The sequence below is a fragment of the Contarinia nasturtii genome, unplaced genomic scaffold (genome assembly GCF_009176525.2).
Source record: "Contarinia nasturtii isolate CC-2019 unplaced genomic scaffold, AAFC_CNas_1.1 Cnas_scaffold_695, whole genome shotgun sequence".
Lineage (NCBI taxonomy): Eukaryota > Metazoa > Arthropoda > Insecta > Diptera > Cecidomyiidae > Contarinia > Contarinia nasturtii.
In genome coordinates this window covers 10,604,822-10,629,665 of record NW_022198046.1, presented here as the reverse complement: position 1 = coordinate 10,629,665, position 24,844 = coordinate 10,604,822, and the positions used below count along the sequence as shown (strand labels likewise).

General features: G+C 33.0%; 3 protein-coding genes across 5 annotated transcripts; 1 reads left to right on the top strand and 2 right to left on the bottom strand.

Annotated features, from left to right (window-relative positions):
* Positions 1 to 69: 69 nt before the first annotated feature.
* Positions 70 to 1,252, bottom strand: LOC116341408 (DNA-binding protein RFXANK-like). The gene is made up of 3 exons (XM_031768494.1): positions 1,045 to 1,252; positions 500 to 959; positions 70 to 410 (listed from the first exon to the last, which is right to left on the bottom strand). The coding sequence occupies exons 1-3, from the start codon at positions 1,095 to 1,097 to the stop codon at positions 216 to 218; spliced, it is 708 nt and encodes a 235-aa protein (XP_031624354.1). The 5' UTR covers positions 1,098 to 1,252; the 3' UTR covers positions 70 to 215.
* Positions 1,253 to 1,392: 140 nt separating this feature from the next.
* Positions 1,393 to 3,302, top strand: LOC116341406 (protein Aatf-like). Its single transcript, XM_031768489.1, has one exon. The coding sequence runs from the start codon at positions 1,486 to 1,488 to the stop codon at positions 3,229 to 3,231; it is 1,746 nt and encodes a 581-aa protein (XP_031624349.1). The 5' UTR covers positions 1,393 to 1,485; the 3' UTR covers positions 3,232 to 3,302.
* A 913-nt stretch (positions 3,303 to 4,215) lies between these two features.
* On the bottom strand, positions 4,216 to 23,156 carry LOC116341407 (transcription factor HNF-4 homolog). Of its 3 annotated transcripts, XM_031768493.1 has the most exons (9): positions 21,830 to 23,156; positions 16,329 to 16,619; positions 6,523 to 6,751; positions 6,334 to 6,428; positions 6,197 to 6,253; positions 5,514 to 6,099; positions 5,154 to 5,290; positions 4,837 to 5,088; positions 4,216 to 4,686 (listed from the first exon to the last, which is right to left on the bottom strand). In XM_031768493.1, the coding sequence occupies exons 2-9, from the start codon at positions 16,384 to 16,386 to the stop codon at positions 4,517 to 4,519; spliced, it is 1,584 nt and encodes a 527-aa protein (XP_031624353.1). In that variant the 5' UTR covers positions 16,387 to 16,619; positions 21,830 to 23,156; the 3' UTR covers positions 4,216 to 4,516. The 3 variants fall into 3 exon arrangements, with proteins under 3 accessions (XP_031624353.1, XP_031624350.1, XP_031624352.1); XM_031768490.1 differs by lacking the exons at positions 16,329 to 16,619; positions 21,830 to 23,156 and adding an exon at positions 11,337 to 11,951; XM_031768492.1 differs by lacking the exons at positions 16,329 to 16,619; positions 21,830 to 23,156 and adding an exon at positions 11,337 to 11,951 and having other exon boundaries at positions 5,157 to 5,290.
* Between the last annotated feature and the right edge of the window lie 1,688 nt (positions 23,157 to 24,844).

Sequence of the window (24,844 nt, the reverse complement as noted above, 5' to 3'; positions counted from 1 at the left end):
TTAATACTATCTTATCTTATATTGTTTGGTAATTTATATTGTCATAAAAACAATAAAACTAGATTTTTATTAATGATTTACGTCAATGTATTTCAAACACATACAAAAATATTACTCTGGTCACAATTTTTACAAAGATTGATTTGATTTTCTTGTTCTTCGCTTTAAGACAAAAACAATTATAATTTACATTTAAAGAGGTAGTGTGCTTAAATTTAAGAGGTAAGTAGTGAAACAACATGATTCTCGATAACGGCTTGAGCTAGGCTCGCGTTATTTTGAACCGCTAGGCTGTAGGCAGTATCATCATACTCATTCGTTTGAAATATATTTGGTTTATAATTAAGCAATTCATGGCACGTATGTGGATGATTCCCAGCTGCGGCAAACATCAAAGCATTATTCCCCACCTAGCGAACAAGAGAAACGTATTTTTTTATTAATCTTTTACTATTGAAGGTCATCTACTATTACGCTCCATCTATATTATAATACTCACGATATCAGTTTGATCTGGATCGCATCCGTTCTGAAGAAGTAATTTAACAATCTCATGATGACCACCGGCCGCTGCTAATAATAAAGGTGATACATGATCATGTGTCAGTTTCGATACATTTGCACCACAATTTATGAGAATTTTAACTGCACTCAATTGTCCATAGAAACATGCCCAATGCAATCCTGTCAAATTATTCTTATCTATTTCGTCGATATTCTGTAATTGTCGTGCCTGAATCTCCGTTATTTCTCCTTGGCCGCATCGTTCATGAAAATTTAGTGAGATTTCAGCCTGAACACTCGCTTCGGTATTTCCTCGCTGTAAATTTGTTAATACAGTTGCGGTTGGTTTATACAAAGAAAATGCACTTTTTCGTTTTCCATTCGATGAAAGACTGCTCGATAGCTGATTATTACCAGCCATTTGTATTGGCATGGTTAATTCTGTTGTAAGACCCCTGTGAAGAAGAAGAAAAAAAATCAACAACATAAAATATTCGATTTGATTTGATAGAGTAAAGGTGAACAAGGAAGTAAACTCACTGATTTGAATTGGATATATTGGTTTTGTCACTCTTTGTACTATCATCTGTCATATTTTTTATGATAAACACTTAAAAACTAAAAATCTGCTCTACAAATGGTAAATAAAATGTTTTAAATCCAACGTATGGATTCACACAGCCTTATTTATGTAGGAGTATAATTTTTAGTAAATAAATATGACGCAAAAAAAAAAACATTACATATTTCTCCTGTCAAAAGGCTGAATGAATGCCCGTTCACAGTTGAAGCACATGTGTCAAATGTGTCATGTACGTACTATTGTGAATGAGCCCATGCATTATGTCAAAAGTGACATTTCACATTATCATTGTTGCACGTGTGTGTTTTGTGTATTAGTCAATTGATTTTTTACATTTCGTTGGACTTTACAAATCTTTTTTTTTTTTGAGTTTTTTGGTGATTTCAAAAGTATAAATAATGTCGAAAAAGAAGGAGAAACCCATTTTAGCGGATAAAATTGCTGAATTGTATACACCACGTCAATTGTTGGATCCAGAGGTCGATTCAGAAGACGAAACAACAGCTCGTGCTTTTGACTATGATCTCGATGATGACAATGAACCGATTTCAGCACTCAGTGATTTTCGAAAGAAAAATGTGAAATTATTGGCAGATGTTGATGCAAAGTATCGAGGAAAAGTGGCTTCACGGAAAGATTTCGATATGGATTCGAATGAAAGTGATGAATTTGTCGAAGAAGAAGGAGACGAATCCGCCGAAGATGAACAAGTAGAAGAAGAAGAAGAAGAAGAAGAGGAAGACAAATCAACGGAAAAATCGATTGATGAATTTTCAATGATGCTAACACCAAGACAGCGCATAAAAATGGCCCAGCAAACTGTTGGCAGTGAAGAAGAAAATGAAATCGAAAGTGCCGAGTCGTCGGATGATGAAGCCAATTTGAAAGCATTCGCCTCTAAACTAAAAAAGTCAAAATCAGCCATTGTCGAAGAAAGCGAGAGTGATGGTGAAATTGCCGCAAATGGAAATGACGAATTGGAAAAATGGGACGATGATTACGAAGGTGAAGAAGTTGAAGAAGAACAAAGTGATGATGAATTGGATGAAGAGAATGACGAAGACGCTGACGGCGAGGAGGATGAGTTCAACAGCGATGAAGAAGAAAGTGATTTCGATGGCGGTGATATAATACACCGTGAAACCAAAGAACCAACCGAAAAACCAGATTTAAGCCGAATTCTGCCGAAACCACAAGCCGTTGATAGTCTAAGCAAAGGATTTTGTGTACAAAATCAGTTACAAATTTGGGAAAAACTGCTTGAGGTTCGAATACATTCACATAAAACGCTAATCAAAGCCAATAGCCTGCCGGAACCATCAAAATTTGAAAAATTATCGACAAATGCCGAATTTTCCGAATTAGCTACGGACACAGTAGATCAAGTGTCACAGCTTGTGTCACAAATGCGAAATTTGCAATCGCTGTTATTGAAACAATATACCGAAACAAAAGAAATAGCGGCCAAAAGAAAGCCAATTCAAATTGATGACATAAGTTATCCGGAAGCGAAACGTACTCGATTGGCCGACGAATTGGAGAAAGACTATTCAAATTTCAAAGAATATCAGTATTCGGTGATATCAAAATGGCACGATCGAACGAAAGTTCTCACGCCCGGCAGTATAAAAACACAAAAACAACAAGGAAACATTGATGTGTTACGGAAAATCGAGGGTGTGCTGGCCAATCGTGAAGAATTAATTAAGAAATCGCATCTATTGAAAGGTGGCTATGAACTTTTCGATAAAAGCACTGGATTCGTTGAGAAAAAACAATTCGACAGCAGAGCCAACGACGAAGATGAAAATAATGAAGAAAATGCAAATAATCAGGAGGAATGTACATACTCTAATGAAGTGTACGACGATACCGATTTTTATCATACACAATTGCGTGAATTAATTGAATACAAAACATCGTCATCGAGCAATGCCAATGAAATGGCCAAACAATTTTCGGAACTACAAAAATTACGAAAGAAAATGAAGAAAACCGTTGATACGCGCGCATCAAAAGGACGAAAAATTCGATATGTTGTGCATAATAAATTAGTTAGCTTCATGGCACCAAATGATCCCGGCGTTTGGAGTGAAGAACAAAAAAACGAACTATTCAAATCATTGTTCGGTGCACAACAATAAATTGCAAATTTTAATGTATTTTTAATATTTCACAAGAATGTTTTGTAATTTATTAGAATTCGAAATTTTGATTGATGGAATATTTTTTTTTTTACAAATTTTGTAAATAAATACAAAAATAACTTTTCTTTTTGTTTCAAAATAATGTTTTTTTTTATTAAATAGAGATGATATGTCATTTGATAATAAAATTTTCGGTTCGAAAAAACTATTCACAAATAAACACATTGATTTATATTCAAAACACCTCATTTATTATAATTGTTTGTAAAATTTCATGTAGTGAATAAACTCTGGCGACAAATAATAATTTAGCATAATAGTCCCATTGTATGTAATGAAGGGAGCATTTTGCTTGGGTAATTAATGATTTCTCTATTTGGCTATAAAATCTTGATTTTTGAACTTCTATCCCGCTTCGGGTGTCGTGAAAAACATATTTGTCTATCTACTACGAAATAAACTCTAAATTGAAACCGGATATAAAAAAAAGTTGATTGCTTTTTGCCTATGACTACTTAAATTCAATCTACCTCTTCATAACAGAAAATAGCAATATAAAAAATATCAACATCAAAGCGATAACAATTGCATAATGGTAATCGTTAACATTCCCATCTCTTTCTTCCTATCTCTATGTCCTTATCATTCTTTTTTTCATTTTCATTCTTCTCTAATCGTAACTTAAAATTTTTAGGTTCTACTAGAAAAAAATCCATCACATAATTCTTTAATTAAATTTGCAGCGTAATATTAAAACTTCAACAACTTACTAGTATGGATTATACAATAAAAAAAATGTTCATCGATTGCTACGGAAGGCGTACTTATATCTTAGTATTTTTTTTATCGTAAACAATTAAACATGTGTATTTTTCTATAACGCCGCCATTTGCTTATGCATTAATGACAATATTTCTCTCTTTATGATTTTTTTTTAGCTAATAAAAAAAGTTAATAAAAATTATCATCACCGTTTACTTCTAATATATTCGGTTCAATAAAAAAAAAATTGGCAACATTAGCACCAAATAAATTGCTTGAGATGATGAGAAAACGCATGCGTAATTTTATATCGTAAAATCGAGAAAAATGAAAATATCATATAAAATTGAAAAAAAAAAAAAAAATAACGTATTAAGATGCCTTTGTGGCTATCCAAGTGGTTTGTTGAATATGAGCAAATGATGAAGTTATTTGTACAAAAATAAAATGTTTGTGTGATTGAATATTGCTGTTTGTTCGTATGTGTGTATCGATGTCACACGGCGATATTTGTCTTTAGTCAAAAATTGACATCGGGCTCTTGTTTCAAGTTCATGCTATAGCCATTGGTTACGGCTGGCTGACCGAAGTTATTCATTTGCATATCATGGTGATGACCATTCACAAGATTTGATATCCCATAACTATTGCTTGGCACACTGTTACGATACATTTCCGTATTTTCAGCACCTAGAAAATATAAAATACCATTTAATCGTTGTTGTTGCTTTTTTCATAACTAAAATTTATAACTATATTTGCATATTTCAAAACCAAGTGAGTAAACACTTCGATCGTCATTGAACTTTTAATGGACGATAAACTGCAATTGATTATTACCTGTTCTGCGATATGGATCGATAATATTTTGTTGAAGTGGTACACCTATCTGGTCCACCATATTTGGCATGTCGGCTAATTGATTTTGAGATGGTTGATGTTGCGGTGACGGTTGTTGTTGTTGTACTTGTTGTGCTGGTGTCATTGGATTTAAATCCTGCGTTATACCATCTAATGTATTTACTTGATCACACATTGTATTATTTACTGGGCTGAAGTTACCAACCATTGGCGGTGTTGACGAATTATCAGCTGAAATTAATAAGAAATCGAAAGTAAAATGTATGTCTCTTTTTATAATTCGAGAGTATGCTCACCACCTAGGAGCATTTCCTGTAGCAATGTATCGATATGGGCCATACCGAAGAATTTCGCAAATTGAATCTGTTCAATCATCTGCCAAGTGATCGATTGCAATATGGGTAACAATAATAAAATTTCGCCGAATCGACCTCTGAAATTTGAAACCAATCGTTTAAAATTATTTTTTTTAAGTTTCTTTACTTTCACTTTATGACCAGAGCTGTTCACTGCGGAGGTAGGCACTTTTAAGGTTATTAATATTCTTTCTCGTTTTTAGGTATAAACAATTTGGAATATGTGCAGGTCCGCAGTGCCAATACCAGCTCTGACTTTCAAATGTCGTTAAATTTCAAATTTTCTAATTTCAAAATTACCGTGAATCATATTGTCGATCTGAAACATAATCTTCCAAATTGTTGAGAATTTGATGACGCAACGCTTTGATGCGTTGTGGTTCGATGAGTCCACGGGCTTGTGGATCGAAAAATACCAATGCCTTAATACAAGCTAATTCTGAATCGTCAATATTTACATCTTTCATGCCGCGCACCAGTTCATCAATGATTCGTGAACCGACACGTGATATATCCAAATTTGGTGAAATTTGTGAGTCAGGGCAATGTTTTGTAATGATTTTATCATTACCCAATAATAAAACGTCTTTAAGGTGCATCGACCGACGCGATAATCCCAACAATAAATGTTCGCCGGCATGAGCGCGCAATAAAGCAACTTGATCGTCTAATTGCAGATCATTGAAAGCTGGAATGTGTTTGGCCCATTCAACCAAAGTTAATAGCTGTTGTTTCATCGATTCGCATACATCGTTGATGCTGGCTAATTGTTTATTTGCCAAATCTTCATTAGTTGCATCATTTTCTAACACTGAACCGGCCTTCGATTGGCGACTCTCCATTTCGGCTTTAAGCAATGACGTAACAGCCAAACCATTACCTGGGTCTATTAAATTCATATAAAAAAAATACCAGGTATTTCATTCAAATACATTTTATTATTGATATCGATTTATGTTTATTTTATATATGCTTTTTTTTACCTGGATCTTCAGCACTTTGACGCCGGCAACTAATTCGATCTCGTTCATTTTGAACAGCTGTAACCACAACATATGAACAAAAATATGAATGAAAATGATCAATGACGAAAAAAAAAACCACAACGAGAATAACTTACCTTCTTTTTTCATTCCAGCTTTAAAGCATTTTCTTAATCTACAGTAACGGCACTGATTCCGTTTGTCTTTGTCAACCACACAAATCCGTGAAAATCTGAAAACAAGGTTAAAAGCGCGTTATTTTTTGTTTGTTTGTCCTTGAAACCGAATGTGGTGCACGAGTGATAAAAATAATTGCAATACTGTACCGGCACGTGTAGAACTGATTTTTGCGTACGCTACGTCGAAAGAATCCCTTGCAACCGTCACATGACGACGCACCATAATGCTTGCCGGTGGCACGATCACCACAAATTGCACACGTTTGAAGCGATTGTACGCTCATTACAGAACTGTTGTTGTTGTTATTGCTGTTGCCATTATTTTGCAATATGACTGACGCATTACTTTGTTCATTGGCCACTGGAATATCGGCTTCTATTTTGATGGGAGAAAAAGAAGAGAATTTGTTTTAGATTTCAATTTTAAAAATAGCATTAAATTTAATTATTTATTATCATTATTATTTCGAGCGAACATTAAAGGAAAATATCGATCATTTCTTAATGAGTTTTGTGTTGCAAAATTGTACGTCATTTTTTGTGTGTCAATCACATTCGACAATGGATGTAGGTGTATGCTATCTATTTCTTTTGCTTTCATATCAAATGATATGCGCTCGTTTTATTTTTGTTTTGACGACGTGTTTTATTTCTCTCGTTGGTTTTTTTTAGATATCGTCTTTTTGCATGTTTCAGAAATTATTTTTTTTCTTTTTCAATTTTGGTGGACTTCTATTTTTAAATTGGTTGGATGTTTTTTTTGTTCTGCCTCTCAACTCTGCAGACATGCAAATGTATTACAACAGATTTGTTTTGGTTCTCGTTAGCTATATGATAGTGATAAATTTGAATTGCTCGCTTGGGATTCCCGCCTCGGTCACATACTTGTACATGGCAAAATGAAAACAACATATTCTCTCTATCTTTCACATTCTCTCTCTCTTCTTCTTTCAAAACAAACAAATACTTGCAGCCATTCTTGATATCTTGCATTTTTACTGCGTGTGGAATTTTTTTAATCAGCAGCAGATCCATTTCGATCGCTTAACGCGCGCGTCATTTGGAACGAATTTTATTTTCTCTTGAATGGGGTGAATGAGAAGAAGTGGAATTTTTTTTTTTTAAATGCAATCATTTAAGGCAGGTTTGTTTGATTTATCGTAATAAATCTTGTGGTTTAGCAAAAAAAATAATAAAGAAATAAATATTAATTCTCGATAAGCGCACGTTGATTCGCGACTCGTGCAGATTACGACGATATGTCTACAAACAATAAAATGTTCAGTGTTGATTTCGAAGACAAGTAGCAAAATTAAAATAGTCACCAGTTGGAGATATGGAATCATATCATTTACTCTTGATTTAAAAAGTGGTCGATGTATATGTTTTTTTTCTTCTTCAATACATCAGGTGTCAATAATCAAAATAAATTTCACTTTATGTTATCAAAATGTTGTCGAAATATTTGTGATTGATAAGAATGAAAATATTTTCACCGAGATCCACTTAATCGTTAAAGGTGATAAAAGTTACCGTTCACGGTCATTTTGGTGTTCCGATGAAGTGGCATGTGGCCAATTAAATAATTAGAAATTTACCGCAACGAATTTTAATGAAAATATGGACACGTTTTACTTTGACATGGATGATTGTGAAATATTCACAAGGTTCTGAAGCGCTGATATGAGCATAATCTTTCGATCATTGAAGAGTGTGTTGATTCAATGATTCATTCTTGTTACATTTCTTCGAGAGATTCGAAAATTCGGGTTTCATGGGCTTCGGAAATCGGGTCATTCGGTGCATAAATGCGATCGTTTTATAAATTCTATTTTTTTTTTTAAACAATATCAATAAATTTCGTGGCAAAGTCGAACATGTTTTGAGCAACTTCCTATATACTTAATTAAATCAATTCTCTATTGTTTCCAAATCGAAAAAACTTGTTGCTCTTCGAATGGAATGTTTGAGAGAGAAAAGAAGAAAGAGAGAGAGAGAGAGAGAGGGAGAGAGAGAAATAAAAAAGTCTCGCGCCGTTTCTCGGAAATTGATAATACGAAAAATGTATTATCAATGTTGATGCGTTACTACTTTTTTGTTGTCAAATCAAAATCAGTTTTTCAAGTAGTTTTTTTTTACTTTTTTAGTTTGATATTTATTTTTCTTTCTTAATCGTCGAATCGCCACACACTGTGGAAACAAAAAAAAAACCGCTTTTGACTTGCTCATGAACTGAAAATATCACGTAATCTGAGGCAGGCAGTTTTCTAGACACTGTATACAAAATGCTGTGCGTGAATTAAAAGTGACAAAAACAATAACATTATGCCATATTTGCGAATCATTTTCGACGAATCGGCGTTGGACAAAGAAAGTTGTGTTGGTTGCGATTTGGCACACGTTTTCGCTTAAAAAAAATTGCGTTAATTCCTGATTTGTAATTAAATTACAAACAAATTTCGACCAATCGTCGCAAAAATTAATCACAAAAATGTAGCTAGTTCAACACTAATTAAAAATCTACAAAAAAAAAACAGCAACAATGGAGAGAAAAAGACGAGAAAAACATGAATGGATTAAATAGCCGCTGAATTTCAAGTGTGTAAGTGACGTTAAATGACGTCAAAGGTATAAAGGTTCAGCATTTATTGTTGCTCTTTTTCTTGTTAATCGAAGTAAACGAGTATCAATTTGTTGTTTTTGTTTTGTACCATATGATTGAACGGTGAATGCTCGCGAGCTCGCGAGCACGAGTACGAATGAGTAATTATTATGTGTCGATGGGTTTGTTTCATTGGAAACAACAGTAGCCTTCCCTTATGATATTTTGTTTTTTTCGCATGTCCTCCTGTGTGGTTGTTGTTTTTTTTTTCTTGATTACAGCGAAAGGCGAATTGCATCAAAGGTTCTTTTCTGCGCAGTTAACATGTAAGGTTAAATTCATCAACTATGAAGCAAAAGTATTGAATTCAAATTCTGACACTTTGTTTGTGTTTGTTGATTTTTTTTTGTTGGTATTTTGGTTTCATGCCACGATAAATGCAAAACCAGTACGGACAGTGGCCGAATACGTCGAATTGGTCACATGTATTTTTAGAACTGAAGTGTTGGACGAACGAAAAAAAAAAGTGAAATCGGTAAAATTTCAAGACGTGTGTGATTTGGCTTCGAAATCGAAAGGAGCCGAACGAAGAAAACCGATGAACACAAAAAAACACCGTTCATTATCGCCAGAAATTTTTGCTTATCATACAGAAATGTCACATTTAATGCATGTATGAGCTATAAAACCGATCGTTAATCATTTTACCATGAAAAACATACATATTTACACGAATTGGTTTTTATGAGCGACGTTTGATCGAAAGCGAAAGTGTCCAATGCCTATTTTCATTTTTAAAATCTACCGAAAACTCATACAGTTTAAATATATCTAGCTTCTTCTTGTCTTCCGCATTTCCCAAGCACCATTTTCACGACAACAAACAATTTTTTTTTTCAAACTGATTTACGATAGCTTCTTCTTCTTTTCGTGTGACTGGCATCGTTTCGATGAAAACATGACGTATGAGACGGTTTAGATATGAACTTGTCATTCGAGTTACTTGCGCAATCATAACATAAGAAACTACAGCAACTCTCGTTAATCAGACGATTAAAAATATTCTTTTCAAAATAAAAAAACGTTTAAAAACGATATGCAAATTGTGATAGCGTAATTAAAAAAATATGATTTTTGTTATAAATTCTGTGGTTCCGAAACGCAACCACAGTGTAAATCGTGATTTGATTACGAAATGTCGAGAAAATCTGTTTGAAATTGAATAATATTACTTATTTTACTAAATGACGTGAAATGTTGTTATTTTTAATTGTTAGTGGTGGTGCTCCTTTACATAGTGATTATGTAAATGGATGTGTTTGAAAAGTCAGAAACTAAACTTCAATGAATTTGATTTGTTGATGCAGAAAGTCAGAAAATAGTGATGAGTGCATGATTTGCATGCAGCACAGATAAGGTTTATTCATATTTTTAAAGTCAGCAAGTTGATCCATGCCATTTTACTCGTTGATGAACTTTTCCGATTTCAAGCGATAAGAGCATGTTTATTCAAGACATTTATAAATTCGATCCCAAAAAAGATGACTTTTATATAGTTTTTTTTTTCTCCAAAAATAGATTCGGTCTACGGTTATGTGAATATAAGTGGAAAAAACTTCCATTTTCGGAGTTCTGTTGACATAAAAAAAGTTCAGATAAAATAACGTCAAGGTTTTTACCGTAATGTATGCAAATGTGCCTGCTATCAACCGAGAGTCTCAGACTCTGGGACAAGTCTAATAAAACGGAAATCAGACGAAAAAAAGATTTTGAATCTTCGTCTCTTAGTTTTCTTTCGACGATGGCAATGGATTCTAGCGCATCAAATTCAAAACACCACACCAGATCTTATCGTTGTGTAAATTTAAATCAAAACATTGACGCACTCTGCAAAATGCGCACGCATAAAAACAACATAAAGACCGAGAGGAAATTATGATACTGGCTTAAATCAAAACAACTTCGTTTTGTTTATAAATAAATAAAAAAAAATATATGAAGTATTCTACGAAATAATGCGTGGAAAAAAGCGAAAATAATACACAATAGAGACGAAAAAACAACAGATCACCGCCAATATGTTTGCTCTTTCAACACAAACTCCACCATTTTTTTCTTCTTAAATTGAAGGATATACGTATGCAAAAAAATTACATAAAGAAATCGATTTATTCTTTTGTCGCCTGGTTCTTGTAAAGATCTACGTTACGTATTCGTATTTACTTTGGCACATTATAAATCTAACATTAACTGTTTGGATTACAGTTGTCAAGAGAATTGGCACTTGTTGCGCTGTGCGTGTTTTTTTTTTCATGAAAGCGCAGTCATAATAAGATATTTGATAAATTATTATTCTTACCGAGTATGTGTAAAAAGTTTTCTTCCAAATTGAATGGGTTGTGCATTGGATGCAGCCCAGAATGACCATTTGCAACCATCATGGCTGAAGCTTCGTTTAATTCGCCGTAATATTCGTAATTAATAGGATCACTTCTCATAACGATTTGGAAAATTGTCGTGTTTAAAATGTCTTTTATCGCTTATAATCTACAAATCGCAACGATGTAAATAACAACGACCTTTTCAAATCACTTTTTATCGGTGTAATCAGCAAAAAAAAATTAAACACTTGAAAAAAATATGGTTAGAATAAACGCGTTCTACTCAGTTTATGCAAAAAGTCTCTGATTTCATGTGCAGTTTCTGTTCTGCATCAAACCGTCAAATGCGGAATTTCACCAAACACAAAAATAGTCGCAAAAATCGGTAGACATGCGATAAAGTAAATATGTGCGCTTAAAAATGGCTATCTTTCGGTAATTGGTGCAATAGTCTGGTGCGATAGCGTGCGTAAGACGGATTTTGTCACACAATCAATTTCTTTTCAATACAATAACACGAATTGTTCTTCTCTCCCTCTCTGTCTGTCGGTACTTCATGCACGATTTATTTTTATAAAATAAAACAACAACACACAATATCTATATTTATAATTTACGTAGAACAACAATAACAACAAAAATGTCGAATTTTTTTGTTGAAAATATGTACCGAATAAGGAATAATATTTTTCGTTTTCAATAGTGGTGCGGATTGCTCTGTCATTTATTTGCGTAATTTTATTTAAAATGTAAAACAGAAACGAATGAAAATCTTTTTATGTACTACTGTGGTCGTTTTTTTTTTTAGTGTTCTGGCGAAAATTTATTCACAGCTATTTTATTCACAGGATCGATTGTGTTGAAAACAAACGGCAAAAAAATATTTATATCAGTCGATACACAATGTTGGTGACATGTTCATCGACGGAACGATAGAACATAAATAAGAAATAATAATTATCGAAAACGTCGTCGTAGTCTACGGTTAGCCCAAAGCACAGGCATTCATTGCGTTTCGGTGTTAAATGAGAGTAAGAGAATAAGTGTATGTTTGTGTGTTTGTTTGTTGGTTGCTCGACTTGAATATTTTGTTATTGTTTACGAATTATCGCTTGCTCTCTGTCATACACACAGACACTTCAGTGTACGCTAGCTCGTTCTGTTGTTGTGTTTTTTTTTTTGCCAGTTCTCGGGTATGTCACATTCGCCAGCGTGTTTGTTTGTTGGCCGGTTGAAACGATATTCAGCCGAACCTACTATACATTTCATTATTTCATTTGTTTGTGTGTGTGCATGTGCCTGTGTATAACTGGACGAAGTATGCGAGTTATCTGTTTATCACTATTTTTTTTTTGTAGTAAGTGTTTGAAACCATAGCGGTTTTGGCGGCTTCTTCTTCTCTTTTTTGACTTGCTTATTCACAACATTCGAATATATTTATATGGAATTTTTAAATTCTATTTTTTTTCTCTTGCTTTGAATTTCAATCAAATTTGCAATCGTCTTTTCCATTGGAATACATTTTTGTTTTGCTTTTGCTTTTTAGAGAAACTAGAATGAAACAGGAGTATTTCTATAGCATTGACACTGGAAAAATACACCGAAATATTTGCAAGAATTATCGTATGCAAATATCTTTTGTTTAGTATTTTTTATTTGCTTATGGGCTATATATTCGGGTTTTATGACATTCCTACATTTATGATCTGTTTGTAAACATGGCAGTATGTGAAGAAGGAAAAAAATTGGCGAACAAGCGAGACGACAAGAACGATCAACATGAAAACCATCTCGGACAAGACGGATGTATTACTCGAACTAATTACATCTCTTGTGTTTCATAAGTTGTTAAATGGTAAAAATGACGCTGTTACAGTGGGTAATTAAAGGTCTCTATCTCTCTCTCCCTACGTCTCGTATGCACACTACCTAGTTGATATTATGAAACTTATTTTAAATGCAACATTATCAAAGTGCCTTTGATGCAGTTTTCGAATTCATTTTTCAATGTAAAACTCATCATCGCTTTTACCGACTTTCACTTTCATTATCTGTTGATGCACTTACACACATGAACAGAAAATCACAGAAGTGTTCTATTTGCCAAGATAGCATCCATTTAAATACAATGTTATCGTGCATTTGATTGTAATCAAAGCCAAATTACCAATCAAATGTTTTAATCAAAACCAACAAGATGCGTATAGCCTCCAGACGGAACCAATTGTTTATCGCTTAATAAATATTGTCTATTGTACACACATAAACAAGAGAGTGCGAGAGCCTTGCGATGTGCACTGCACATATTTTGTTGCTCTCTTTTTCAGTCATTCGAAATCGAGGGAAAAATTTATCAGAAAAATGGAAATAAAATAAAATACGGCGATCCGAATAAGGTTATCGATGCGAGAGCAGACTAGCATCCCATAAAAATGCCTCCAGACAGTTGAAAAAAAAAGCAAAACAAATAGCATCAGAATAACACTGTGCAACATATCACTAATTGATGTCCAAACGAAAACATAGGAAACATGTCTTTTAGTAACTACTATTAACTATATTATGTATGACGTCTCAACGAAGATTTTTCGTAATATCTCTTGAAAAAAAAAAAACAATATTTCTTTTTGTGTCTTATAGATAATCCTTGCTGTCTGTCGCTATGTATAGAAATTGAAAATATTTACAGTACTGTTTTGTTTGCAACCGATTTATTTACGACGATGATTTTGAAACAAAGACTTAGATGAGCGAGAGAGCTAGAGAGGTTTGTGTGTGTATATATAATCGCTGATCGTTATGAATCGCGATCAACATCCCAATGCACAGTCATTTTCTATTAAAACATTTTTTTTCTCTTCACTTGAGAATCAAATTGCATTCGGTTCGACTTGTGCATCGGCATCAATCGAGAGAAGTGAAACGGTTTATTTGATACGATTTTTTTTTTCGTTGAATGCAAATTACATCACGAACAGATTATGTGTGCACAAGTTATTCGTATGCACATGCCCAACCACCACAGAAATAGTTTTCGATTTCAAAGAAAACGAATGAGAAAGATTGAATACGGTGCATAGCAACTTGGTTGTAATTATGGATGCATCAAAATTGATAACAACATTTCAAATAGCCAACGTTTGAAACGCTTGTGCGACGACGAATTTCTGCATTCATGCAACCATTTCTATTATATATATAAGTATATAGATTTTTTTTCGCGTTCATTTTTGTTTTGGTTTGACATATCAAAACTGGGAAAACGGCCGATTAAACAAAGTGTATGGTCGCTAATGCGCGCTATTGGACACGTATTATACACAATTCTCGATCGATACTCAAGGTTTTTTTCTCCTTCGATAGTAATTATTTTACAATTTATTTTTGTTTAAACAACACGATGGGAGAGAAAGAGAGAGAAAAAGAGAGGAAGAGGGAGAGATAGAGAGAGAAAGAGAGAGGAAGAGGGAGAGATAGAGAGGAAAACACAAAAAAAACACTTCGAAATGAATGTACTTATAGGCAGTGCGGTGACCGATTGTATATTTGCAATCTTAAACTTTAAAAATAAAGAATCATGCCAGAGAGAGAAAGAGGGAGAGAGAAACTACGCTTTTTAAAGATATAAACAAATAACAAAGAACTGTTGAGAATGCCCGAAGCATTTATGGTTGACCAACTAATTTCGATAATTGAATGGAATTTTTTTTTTGCAATATGCAAAATGCCACTGTCACACGTATCCGAAAGATGTTGAAAGCGTGTGTGTATATATGTTTTTGTTCTTGAAATTTTACGATCATGTGCAACATTTTTTTTTTGCAAGACACAATAGTTTCTAGAGTACTTTTTTTTCACTTCCATTTTATGCAAATTCAAGGGTAACCGAAATTGAAAAGATGTCCTAATCCGGGTGCAATAAAGTAATTTGTAACAAGAAATAAACATGTTTACTTAGGACGGATCTTTTCATTTCAAATTTATAATTTATTCATAAAAATGCTTCTTTCGTTTGTATTTGTTTGGGTGTTCCCCGAAATGTAGCTTATGTTTTCTACTTGAAAATGAGATAGGCTTTACTGAATTGCATCCCATTCTGATGATTACATTCATTTTCATTATTCGCAACATTTCTTGTTCATGTTTATGTGAATAAATAAACACAAACACACAACCATTCAGCTGGAAGTAAGAGCATGTTGTTTTCATGTAGTTCCAGTCACTGTCAATCTCTATTTATGGATATGCTTTATCTAGGTATAAAAAAATGTTTTTGTTTTTCCCACATGTATGTGTTTCAAGGAGCACAGAATGCTGTTATCTACTTCATTAAAATGATGAAATTGCGAAATCAAGACTTTAGCATGACTAATTCGACGGTTGAAATATTGATAAAAAAATATGTATGTATTTTTCATTGCCACAATTGGTCATTCACAGATTTGGGTCGGAATATGTTTTTGCAAAGGTGTGACCGGCCTGAACCCACCGATATAACTATCAACACATTTTTTTTTTGCACACAAAAACAAAGAAAGTGTGCAATGAAGAAAAATAAAATTAGTCATTGTTGTAATTCAAAAATAAACTCTGTCCAGCAACAACACAATGAATTGGAAAAAAAAATTGCATTCAATCATACCTTCTGAATGATATCAGTTTAAGTACTTTTATTGCACTTACAAGATGTGTGCTTATTTTTTTGTTATTGCTTCTTTTCGGCTTGCTATCAGAGTGCAAACTTGTCTTTGTTTCACTTACAAAGAAATGGTGCACACTTTTCAAAAGGAAGCGATCACTAAAGCCCATTCGGAACAAAAATTAAAAAAAGAGTATGTGAAGTAGATAAGATTGCACTATTGTTACGGTTACTTATGTTTTATAACTAAATCGATAAGGATCAATGAACGTGATCGAAGAGTTGAGCAGAGGATTTAAGATGGTATAATAAAAAATAAATCAAAACATACCCGCAGCAAGAGGCTTTTCTTCGATAAGGCTGTCCGATGGTGATGACGATGAATCCATTTTGTCTATTTGAACTTTAACGATATGAGTTGTTTTGTTGATTGTCTTCTTTTCGGCAAGAACTGACTACAGTTTCTTTGTAAATTTTTCACGTAGTATATATCTAACGAAAATGGCAAGAAATCTTCATTGAAAATTTGACTATTAATAATTGGTTTTTTCATTGCGTTTGTGCACATCACAATCCGTTCGATTTTTCTGCTCTGTTGCGATCATTTGTATATGTGTGAGGTCTAAAAATAGAAGGAAAAAAAAATCATTTTTTAGAAAAATTTATCACTATTATGCGGCTAATCATATCATTAGTAAAATGGGCGCGATGAGAATAAAATAACCAACTTTTGTTGAAATGATTAATTGGCTGACTAATTTGTGCATTATAGGGAAATATGGCCGTTTGTGGCAAACAAATGAATGCGCAATTTTATGTACATCTGAAATTTAATCCGAACAACAGTTTATTTGCGTTCAGTTTTTTCGAGAGAAAATGAAATAAGCAATCAACAACTTGGAATTAGTCAGCGCACGATGAGTGCATATTGTTAATTATGTTTTATTTTTCTTGTAAATAAATATCTTTTTTTTTTATGTGCATGCGAATTACAAATGATTTTTGTCTTAGAACCACGAAAAAAAAACAACAGGATAAAATATGACGCTACAAAGCGATAAATCATTTATCATGAAAACAACAAACAAGTGAATTTTACAATATAAAAAAATATGTAGTGTGTATAGAATTCGCTATCATTCGATAATGCGACATATTTACGACACTTAACAGTTAACTTTTTTCTAAATGAAAAAACAATGTGAGCAATCTCTTTTTTTATTGTTTTAAATTTATGTAGTATCAGTCCTTTGTATTGACAATGTGTTAAAGCTATAGCTTGATATCCGCAATTTTGAAATTTTACTTTTTATATATAGAAATTAAAGTACTTTTAATCGAACAATGAATTCTTTCGATTCGCAGATTAAATTATGACAGTCATCAAGACTAAGGAATATTTTTACTCGAATGAAATCAACGGAATGTCACACCAAGTGCACCTTTTCTTTGGAAGTTCATGGTCAAAGAAAATGATATGACGTTTTTTTTTGGTAAAATCCATTGATTCAAAATCGATCGATCAACAAAAATAAACATCGCGGATATTTTGATGCATAAAAATAGAATAGAATTTACGCAAAAAAATATTGGAAACCGAAAAAAAATAAAATATCGAAAAATCTTTGTTTAAAATAGCCTCCTTTATGACCACAACATGTTGCTTTGTGTGCAGGACGTCAAAGATATGAAAGTATTTTTTGTTGTTTGGCAAATAATGATCTAGCTCGTCAGCGGTGCGTGAGCACGACGTTCGATGAACGTCATTGTATAATTACCATAAGATTAAGATTGACGAATTTTGGAATCAGTCAACGATCTGTGATACGATCATTAAAAATTCCGTCAAAACTTATTATAATGCCATATTTTTGAATTCTAAAAATAACACAATTTATATCGAACGACCATATAATTTAAATGAGGATCATTGACGCAAAACACATCAAGCGACTCATCAATTGGCACACCAAATCAAGCAAGTGGAAGAAACCGTTTGCGAGATTTTGTAAATAAAATGATACAAAAAAAGAGATGTGTTTCATTCATGGAATAATATTTGCATTGAGATATATGAAGGTATATGATTGTTGTTGTTTTTTTTGTAACGACAAATGATTTTTACAATCGAACGTCTGATGTTTTAACGGTTGTCTCACGAATGGTGTCCGCTTAGAATTGACGACGGATTTACGCTAAGTTCCTGCTCGGTATCATACACACAAACAAAGTATACCTCTCAATCAACATATAGACAACATTGTCATTGTTTATCTCCTGATTTACTAGTTAATGTAATTATTGTAAGCATGACTAATGACTAACTAATTAGCCTTGCTGATGTCTCTCTCTTCCCTTGTATTAGTGTTGCGCGAGAGCGTGGCCTTTTCAATTGCAACCGCCAATGTGTACAATTTGTGAGTGTAATCTTGATTGCAATACATAAAAATTACAAAATTGAAATTAAAAAGAAGTGGCCAATCATAAAATCGGTAATGATGCCACTTTGAGTGCATGAAATTAAGATATTATACACCGAGTCATAGAGTCAATATTCAAATGCAATATATATACATATATTGTTATTTGGTTGATTTCGTAAGAAGAACTTGTTTTAATACAAGTCATAAATCACAACAATGTGAAAGAGAAAAACACACTGCATTTGATTGAATACTGTTGGAATTGTTGATGCATTGTCGTCGCGTCATGACACTTTTCATAAGACACAAAAAAAGATATGAGTTGAATCAAGAAAATTACAAAAATCAAATCATGAAGAGGGAAAATCTTAAGATTTATAATTATTATCGAATTTGGACGCTGAAATGAGATGTTCGAATGTCATGTTTGACTCCATACTTTGTTGCATTTGAAAATTAAATTCCATATTACAAAGTATACTTTTTCACATTTCGAAGATTGATGTGCCACATAAAAGTGGAATACCGTGATGTGTGTATGACTGACGATGAGGTCTACTTCTTCAAAAAAAAAAATACAAATTAGAAAAAAAAACGCTTCCATTTCGAATGTTACTCAAATTACAGTAGCTAATGTGTGCTATAAGTAATTAGGTTTAATTGTTTTTATCTCGCTTAAATCGTAGCCACTATATAATCGGTTTGAGCGTTGTTATTTCACTTTTTTGTTGCGTTGAATCATTGAAAAACGATTAAAATCAAATAAAATCGCATTCCAAATTAGAATTAACCACATTCTAATATGTGCGATTTTCAATTCAAATTACAGGCAACTTGTTGCGAATTAAAAGAAAAAAAAATGTGCGTTGTTGTTTCTTTTTTCATCGAAAAATTTGTCGATTGAATTGACACATGAAAATCGGGTATCAATTTGCTTGATCGGCTTTTGTGTTGGGCAAACGTGAGTGCGTGCAATGTGTGTGTTCTACAAACGGAAAATTCAAACAATTTTTGCTATTCACATAGAAATTTATCGCTAAAAAAGGGTTGTCAGGCGACATGAGGTGATTGATTTTTTTTTTCTATTCACTGTTTCTGATTGATTAAAATACAATTAGCATCCGTATTTGTTTGTTGTTAAACACATTTCAGTACGATGCGAATAAAAAAAAAACATGCACAATGAAATGCATGTGTTGTTTTTATTTTGTTCAAACACATATTTGTTGTATTTGTTTTTTTTTTAATTTTATCTTTGTATATAAAATTCAAAGCATTCAAATCGCATGTCATTTTCCTCAATTTGATTGCAATTTAAGCGAATTAGAAAAACTTCTTTTTGTCACAAACAAAACACACATAAAATCCGATCGAACAACTGGCAATGAATTGGAAAACACAGTCGGTGCCTTACATAGTTTGAAACGAGTATGCAAAAATTCCGACACCGCATCGATTTCGGATTTTGTGCTGGAAAAATTTATGCTGAAAATTGCATATTTTTCATGCATGCATTCAGAACGCGTGCATGAAAAGTTTATATGGTATGTGTATGATTTGCGTTCGATTTGAATCGTTTTTGGCAGTGCCAAAACGGCAAAAAAGGAAATGATTCATGTGTTTTTTTTTGTTAATGCTCATATCCAGTTCTGAATTTTAAAAAAAATAACGTTCATTTAAATGGTGATTTGCAATGCGAAACCTGTTGTGGAAATGTGCGTTCTTGCCATATTGTAAAAATCGATTTACAAATAAAATGTCATCAGAAAATGATTCCAAATATAAGCAAATCCAAAAAACAAAGAAGAAATACAAAACAAAACTCATTGGGAAATAGAGTTTCGTGACTTTAAGTTCCATACAATGTTTCATTTTATTTGTTTGATCTTATCGGTGTTAATAACACCGTGTTATCATTGCATCTGCTATTATCATTATTATGAATGGGATTTGACGGGCCGGACCTAGATTTTTAAATTCAAAATTCACGTTTTTCTATTTTAAACGGCTGAGAAATGTTCAGGCATTTACATAGAGTGTGATCTTCATTCACAAACACCTGATCCAGACATAATATTTAGATAATTTCAAGCAGCTCAGGATTTATGTTCTATTTAATCGTCTGAACGCTGCCTGAGTTGATTTGGCTGGCTGAAAATATCTTAATTTAATGTCTGTATCTGTATCAGGTGTTTGCAAATGAGAGAATTGAATGAAATGTAGATTTGCGCACATTCAATGAACATGAATGGTAATTATCTTGGCATCGTATTATATTTCTGGAAAAAACGTGAATGAAAAATAACGTGCGCAATTAACATGATCTTGACTGACCAAACTTCTCAAAAAGTATTTTTGTAACATGGTAATCGCTAAAGTGATCGCGCTCATTAAGTGTATATCTTCTCATATTCTGCTCTCGTTTGTGCGAGATTGTCCACACCAACATAAATATTTTCATTAAAAATTTGCATCGCATTCAAGCGCGCAGACACAAAGAATCGACGACGATATTTGCTTGTAGCGATCACAAATTCGGGTTTAAGTTTTTTTTTTTTTGGCAACAAGACACAGGCGTCAAAATGACAGGAGAGACAAACAAAACACCAAAATGTATATTTTTATTGATGATTTGCGAATTTTTGCAAAAAGCTCTTCATACATTGTTGTTACAGACATACCATGCCTGAACACATATTGATACATATGTATATTCGATGATTTGTGGCACTTTCGTTTTCGAACGGTGCGTTAAAAATAATCAACGTCGTTGAAATAAAATTACACTTCATATTTTAATTTTATGCCTTTTTTCTAACCTTTTTTCCGTCGTGTTTCCTTCCACACCATTTGATACGGTGTGGTTTTTAAAATAAATACAATGACAACACTATGAGAATGTTTGAGCCACTTCACAAACAGCCATATCATTTAATTCACTTAACATTTACTTTTTTTGTCACCGTTTTTCATTTTATTCTACATATATTTACATCGATACATTCTAACATCATTTCTCATCATGACAAACCATTTTTTCGGTTGTATTTTTTGTGTGAGTGTGTGTGTGAAATCCAAACGAAATCAAAATGTGGCATTTGGCCGAAGAACGAAAATAAAATTATATCATCCGTTGCAGAGAAATAATAAGCGCACAAAAATGAATAAATATCATCATGTATAAATGGAACGATGTGATATGGATGGACAATCTTAAAACTATTTTTGAAATAGGAAATTCAACTGTGTCTGGTTAAACTACTTTTCTTCGTCGTCAAATAAATGCACAACAACAAATAAACAAATCAAAAAAAAAAAAAAATCAACAGCGATATGCATGACTTAAGTATATATGAAAATGTTCAATCGATCAATTAACTTTGTATTTAATTACTCCAGAGGTACTTACTTAATATATCAATCAAAGAGTTGCATTTTATGTTGTGCAGTTGTGTTTCGTAACGTCGTCAAACAGTGTATGGATCGATTCGATGCGATTATGTGAGTCGACAAAACTTCAGAAAATGTTTGTTTTTTTTTTCGATTCATACATGTATGTTTGATTTTTTTTTCTTCTCGATATTCACATTTGCTTGCTTCTTCTGACGGATTTTCTTTTTCTTAAAATTTTTCTTTTCATTCGATTTCAAAACAAACAGTTTGAAAAGAGCGGCAAAATTGAAGTTCTTGTACGAATGAAAGAGAAAAAAAATTATTAACAATAATAACAAACGTAGCAGCAATCACCGAGTTTGCTTTGTTGTTTTTTTTATTATTATTATGTGCTTCTTCTTCTCTGATAAGCTGGCGCATTAACTACACACATGTCCGATTTTATTTTCGTTGTACACAAATACATAACAGGTTTCTGTTTGCGCTCGCCGAACCACACATGTAAATACGTGTATATTTGAGCTGTTCCGATGTGATCGACGTGAGAATCACCACTGAATATTGTTTATTTCATAAACGAAGATTTTTCATACGTCACTCAATCGAAGGCACACTCACTAAGGCATTTGCGTACTGTCGTACGATAATTATTGTAATCACGCGATCGTTTCACACATGCGTTGTTCAACATATATTTCACTCATTCGCTCACTGCAGTCTCATATCTACACTTACACACACCCATGGGCTGACAGCGAAGACGTATGGTGTTGATCGTGTGTGTTTATATATGTGCAAACTGTCAAAAGTCACCGTATATAAATGTTCACAATATGAATATGCATACAAAAATTATATAAATAAGAATTACAGTCGATATATTCGTTTTTATAATTCAAGGGACGATGATGGTTGCCTTTTTTTTCCTCTATCAATAAAATTTAGTTTTACGAACACTTCACACAATTTGTGGCTCATTTAAATTGATCCAATTTTTTTCTTCTTCTTATCCTTCTGTTGGTCGTTATTTGGCACACTTAATAAAACTTATTCTCGAAATGTTTATTTTATTATTTGCATTTCTCTCGGCATTCGATCATGATGCGCACGCTGTTGATCATACACTGAATCGACCTCACAATGTTTTTGACGGAAAGACGGAGCGAGAGAAAGACACAGCCACACAATCGAAATATTGTAGTTGCATTCGGGAAGCGGCATCGATAGTCTGCGCAAACAATATTATATTGATATCACGCTGTCATGATGAGACAAAATTTCAAACAAGATATTACAAATTCCAGATAACTGACAACAATTAAAGAAGAAGAAACCAGTCCAAATGAGCGATTGTGAGATAAAAAAACAAAAATCGATGAAAAGAAGAAAAAATGTTACAACATCAATCAGAAAATGCAGCTGAACGAGTTCTGCCCCAACCCAGTGTTCGAGTCGAGTATTTGATTAGCATCGCTTTTTTTCTCCGCAAATTTTCTAAATTGCAAAAAAAATTGTGCCGCGTCTTTTTTCCTTTCCTCACTTCTTATCAATTTATCAGTAATTTTCTTCATAAGCTTGCACAACACTTGGCATATGATTACACGGCAATTGTTTAATTATGTACGTGACATTATGCCTCATCATCGTTTCGAAATCATCGACTTTGACGAATCTGTGACGGATTAAACTCAAAGTTTGCTATAAACTAATTATTTTGTTTCCACAATGTCTCTTCTCCTTCTCGCGCAGTGCCACAGTATGATAAAAAAAAGTTTTCCTGATTTCAGCTTTAATCTCTTTGACTCTTCGATGTAATTATATGTCGTATATATAAATAATTAGAGTTCACACACCTTTCATTACACTCATCCTTTATTTTCTTGTTTAAATTGCGGTCGATGCCAATTCTCAGCTGGCACACACTTGCATACTACATGCACAAGACTAGAGTATAATTAAAACGAAAATATGCGAAATTTAAACGTCTGTAGAAGAAAGAAGGCACACTGAACACTTAAAAAAATCGTCTATCAAAGAATGTTCAATTGAAATGATCGTTCGTTTGTTAATCAATTGAATTTAGAATTGTATATACACAATTATTTTTTACACTGTACCCGCTGAATGTCCCACTTCTCTCAACAATATTCACACATGTAAATGTCACAATGCACAAATAAACGAAGTTAAATCACCGAAAAAAAAATCGTTTGTCTATATCATTTGATATGTACACTTGATGAATGTTTTTGTCATTTGACAGTACAAACACATTACATACACTCACAGAGTGCCAGACCAATAAAATATGATTTCTTTTTGGTATATCTTCTAAGATATGAAACGAATATTAAAAAAAATTATTATCGCTCAACAGATGAATACAAAATGACATCTGAATCAGTTCGGCGATGTGTTGAATTAAATAAAAAGACCAAAACTTTCCATTTGGATTGCATCCAAAATTGGACGAAATAAGAAGAAGAAAAAAACAACACACATTTGTGCGGCGCACCAACTTTTTTTTATTCGTTTTCTTCGACACTAAGCTGCGAGCGCAATAAGATTGGATGATTGGCGAGAAAAAAAAACAACAACGAAAATAAAACACTCACACTCAAAAACACACTCATTCGGAATGTATTCGCGAGCACGATTGAAGAGGAAAAAAAAATAAAAACAACACAATCAACACATATCAATACCATAAAGAGACACACACGCAACCGAAACGAAGAGAATAGCCGCGCCAGTACAATTTGTTGCTGGCACGACCACATATCCAACAATCAAAGTGCCCAATACTGTGTTACACACTCTCATATATATGTAAAAAAGTAATAAAACTCAATAATCAACATATTGTAGGACAGAGACAGACGCATAGCTTTGAATTGCTCGCCATTTGAGAACGAAGACTTTTATGTCTTCAATTTTTATTGATAATAAAAGCGACAAAAAAAACAACTAATGCTGAAATGAGAGAAACATTTTTTTTTTCGAACACAAGATAAGAGTCAATGCATCTCAT